The following is a 3,590-nucleotide window of genomic DNA, read 5'->3' as shown; positions in this document are numbered from 1 at the left end:
GTGGTTGGAACGCCAAAAAAGTTTGGCAGTTCCCTTCCCAGGTGCAAACAATTGACCAATTATTTGCTAGCCTTCGTGTGCTTACCTCGTCTTTGTTATCGCGGTTAATCCTCACCTGTGAGGTGTTGCACTGTTAGCCCCATTTTTATATAGATATGAAACCGCGAGACAACAGTTGTACACGCACCGAGTAAGTGGCATGACCGAGACGCAAACCTAGACTTACAAGTTTCTGCTGCTCCTTGTACTAAAAATCTACCATTTACTGCAGACTTATTATGTGCTGGGTACTTTGTTAAACTATTTACGTTATCTAGATTTTACAACAGAAATCTGGCCCTGAGAAGTTAAGAAACTACACTTCCTACTCCAAATCTTGGGTTCTTAATCACTTCCCTATATTGCTACCTCCAAATTACATCTCTTCTGTTTATAGACCATACCAAGTCAGACTCTCCCTTTCAATTCCAGATTTCTAAGAACAATCTCCTTGGAGTGTCCAGTGGTACAAGCATGATTTTATTACAGGCCAGTCTCTGCAGATTGGAGTATCGGAGGTGAAACGGTACTGCGGTTATCAGAAACTTCTCCCCTTCCAGTAGATGGTTATCGGTCTTGCTGCCATTTTTAAGGATTTAGCCCTAGCTTAAGAATTAGGATCCCAGCATCACTAGAAGGACAGTTTATGCCAGTCACTTAACCTCTCTGGGCCTCCATTTCTTGATCTGTAAAATGGGATGATAGTATCTATTTTATAGGCTGATTTACATTTAGGTCTGTGATCCATAAGTGACCATATAATTATATGCTTGGTAGAGCCCTCAGCTGAAACTTTTATTCTTAATGAAGCTAGAATTGACCATAAATCTTTTTGTTTTCTTTCCAGAATATTGACAGTGAAGAGGACCTGTTTGGTGACTATGATAGCTTTGCTGAAAACTCTTTTTTAGCTCAAGTTGATGACCTGGAACAAAAATATTTGCAACTTCCTGAACATAGGAAACATGCTACAGACCATGCCACTGAAGATCTTTGTTCAGAAAGCATTAAACACAACACACTCAGCATGACTACTGTAGGCGACTGTACTGAATTAAAAATAGATGAGCACACGAAGAACCAGAGCGGGCATGAAGAGGTCTCTATTGAACCTGCAACTGATGTTTTGTATGATATACCTTCTTCACAGGTTTTATTCTTTGAAAATTTATATAACTCTTCAAATGATTTGGGTGATCCATCTACTGAAGAGAGGGATTGGAACTCATCCTCTCACAAGACTGTGAACAAGGAATTGCCCATTAATAACGTAGAGCAACCACAGCAAACTGATGAATCCTCTTCTAAAGTCAGAACTAGTTCAGATGCGAATAGGAGAAAAAGTCTTAAAGATCATCTAAAAAATACCATGACTGGAAATGCCAAGGCCCAAACACCAGTATTTTCTAGGACTAAACAGCTCAAAGAGACTCTCCTATCTGAAGAAATTAATGTTGCTAAGAAAACAATTGAGTCATCATTAGATGACCTTGGTCCTTTTTATTCATTACCCAGCAAAGTGAGAGACCTTTATGTTCAGTTCAAGGGAATTGAAAAATTATATGGTAATGTTTTTTGCTGGAATGAAAATAATTTACCATCATTACCATAATATTGATGCAAATCAAAAGAAAACTGATGCTTCCATGGTCATATTTCTCCCCTTAAAACAAATCGAAACATCAGTCCTCTCTGAGCCTTCCATCCCTATCCTGCTACTATTGAACTTCTTTCCTTCCCTTCGTGGTCACACTTCTCCAACGTGTTATCCTTGCTGCCTCCCTTTCCTCACTTCAGATAATTCCCAGTCCACTCCAACTCTGGGTTCTGTGCTGTCACTTAAGATATAATGACTAGGGGGTCGCAACTCAGTGATACTTTTAGTTCTTACCTTCTTTGACAGTTGCTTACCTGACAAAATTGACCAAACTCTTCTTGAAACACCGATTTCTTGACTTCTTGACATTCCACTCTTGGTTTTTTTTCTCTGATTGTCTAGCTGCTCCTCAGTTTTCTTAGCTAATGCTTCCTTGGCTGGCTCTTACTTTACTGCCAAAACTTAGTTGCTGAAATTCCATTGACTACTCATATGTCTTGAGTGAAAGAAGTCAGTATTTGTAAAACTGAACTGTTTAGTTTGATTAAACATTTTTAAGGACGGCTAACATTAGGATTTAAGTGCAAAGAAATAGTATTAATAATAATTCATTTGTCCTGTAACGTTTTTCAGAAATCCTGGGTCCTTGCATATATTTCAAATATGTGTCATTTTAGACAGAAGGGACACTTGTTTCCATCCCTGAAGAGCAGCCTATCATCCAATTACTTCATAATTATTTCTGAAACTCCTAAGTATCTTATGAACCGCATGAAAACATGAGTTCTCATCTCAGGAGAAGACAATCAGGTTGGAGAAATAGGACTACAGGAAACAAAGTCTAATATAAGGCTCTACAAGAGTCTAACAAATTCTAAATTGCAAGGTTTGCAGTTTAAGAGCTACAGGTGTATATTGCCCTTGAAGTAGATGTTAACTTTCTTCCCTCTGTTTTTCTCCTAGCACCTTGTTTTTTGTCTAATCTGCATCTCCTGCCAGAATGAGTACCCTGAGGGCAGGGCTCTATCTAACTCATCTTTTTCTTATGTGACTAGCACTGTGCCTGGTACACTCTGGTAGGTTCTCAACTGCTGGGGTATGTCAGCCTAGTTATGAATTCTGGCCGTGTCACTTAAACACAGGTTTTGCACTCTGAGCCTTAGTTCCTGCTCTCTTAAAAAGGGATAATAATAATAGTTGTTTTTCCAGTTCTGTGTCAAGGACATGCCAAATTAGACGTTGGTAATGACTGTCAGTAATTATATTGATTGCTTCTAAGTAAGAACTTCAGTAAATAACTTTTTTTTTTTGGCTGCGTTGGGTCTTAAGCTGCAGCATGCAGGATCTTCGTTGCAGCATGCGGGATCTTTCGTTGTGGCGTGCGGGCTTCTCTCTAGTTGCAGCACGCGGGCCTAGTTTGCCCTGCGGCATGTGGAATCTTAGTTCCAGACCAGGGATCGAACCCGCGTCCCCTGCATTGGAAGGCGGATTCTTAACCACTGGACCACCAGGGAAGTCCCAGTAAATAACTTTTTAAAATCTCTTTTTATTTGTAAATCTGGCTTAAGGATGACCAAGTTAAAGCATAAATATGTGTGCTACTTTTCATTGAGCTAAAGCAATGCTTCTCAAGGTGCAGTTCCTACTGCAGCATCAGTATCACCTGGAAATTTGTTGAAATGCACATTCCCAGGCTCCACCCTAGCCCTCCTGAATCAGAACCTTGGGGTGGGACCTGGCAATCTGCTTTAGTAAGTCCTCCAGGTTATTCTGATGTGTGGAAAGTTTGAGAGCCACTGAGCTAGAGAACTTCAACCTTATACCGTTATTTTTGCCTCTTAAGCGTAGAATTATGCTTAATTTGTTTTATAGAAATGTTGGGAACTAAGTTAATGTAATTTTTTTTTTTAGTGTGTGAAGATAGATGTTATTCCTAAATATTCATTATTTTGGT

General features: G+C 39.4%; 1 protein-coding gene across 1 annotated transcript in view; it reads left to right on the top strand.

Moving 5' to 3' along the window:
• The window catches only part of HELQ (helicase, POLQ like), a 39,962-nt gene that overhangs the window by 539 nt on the left and 35,833 nt on the right, over positions 1–3,590 (top strand). Inside the window, 1 exon segment of the mRNA XM_061192458.1 lies at positions 898–1,604. Within this exon segment, the coding sequence (XP_061048441.1) occupies positions 898–1,604 (707 nt within the window).

The sequence above is a fragment of the Eubalaena glacialis genome, chromosome 5 (assembly GCF_028564815.1).
Source record: "Eubalaena glacialis isolate mEubGla1 chromosome 5, mEubGla1.1.hap2.+ XY, whole genome shotgun sequence".
NCBI lineage: Eukaryota > Metazoa > Chordata > Mammalia > Artiodactyla > Balaenidae > Eubalaena > Eubalaena glacialis.
The sequence above is the reverse complement of the archived record's forward strand: the minus strand, read 5'-3'. Positions and strand labels throughout refer to the sequence as shown.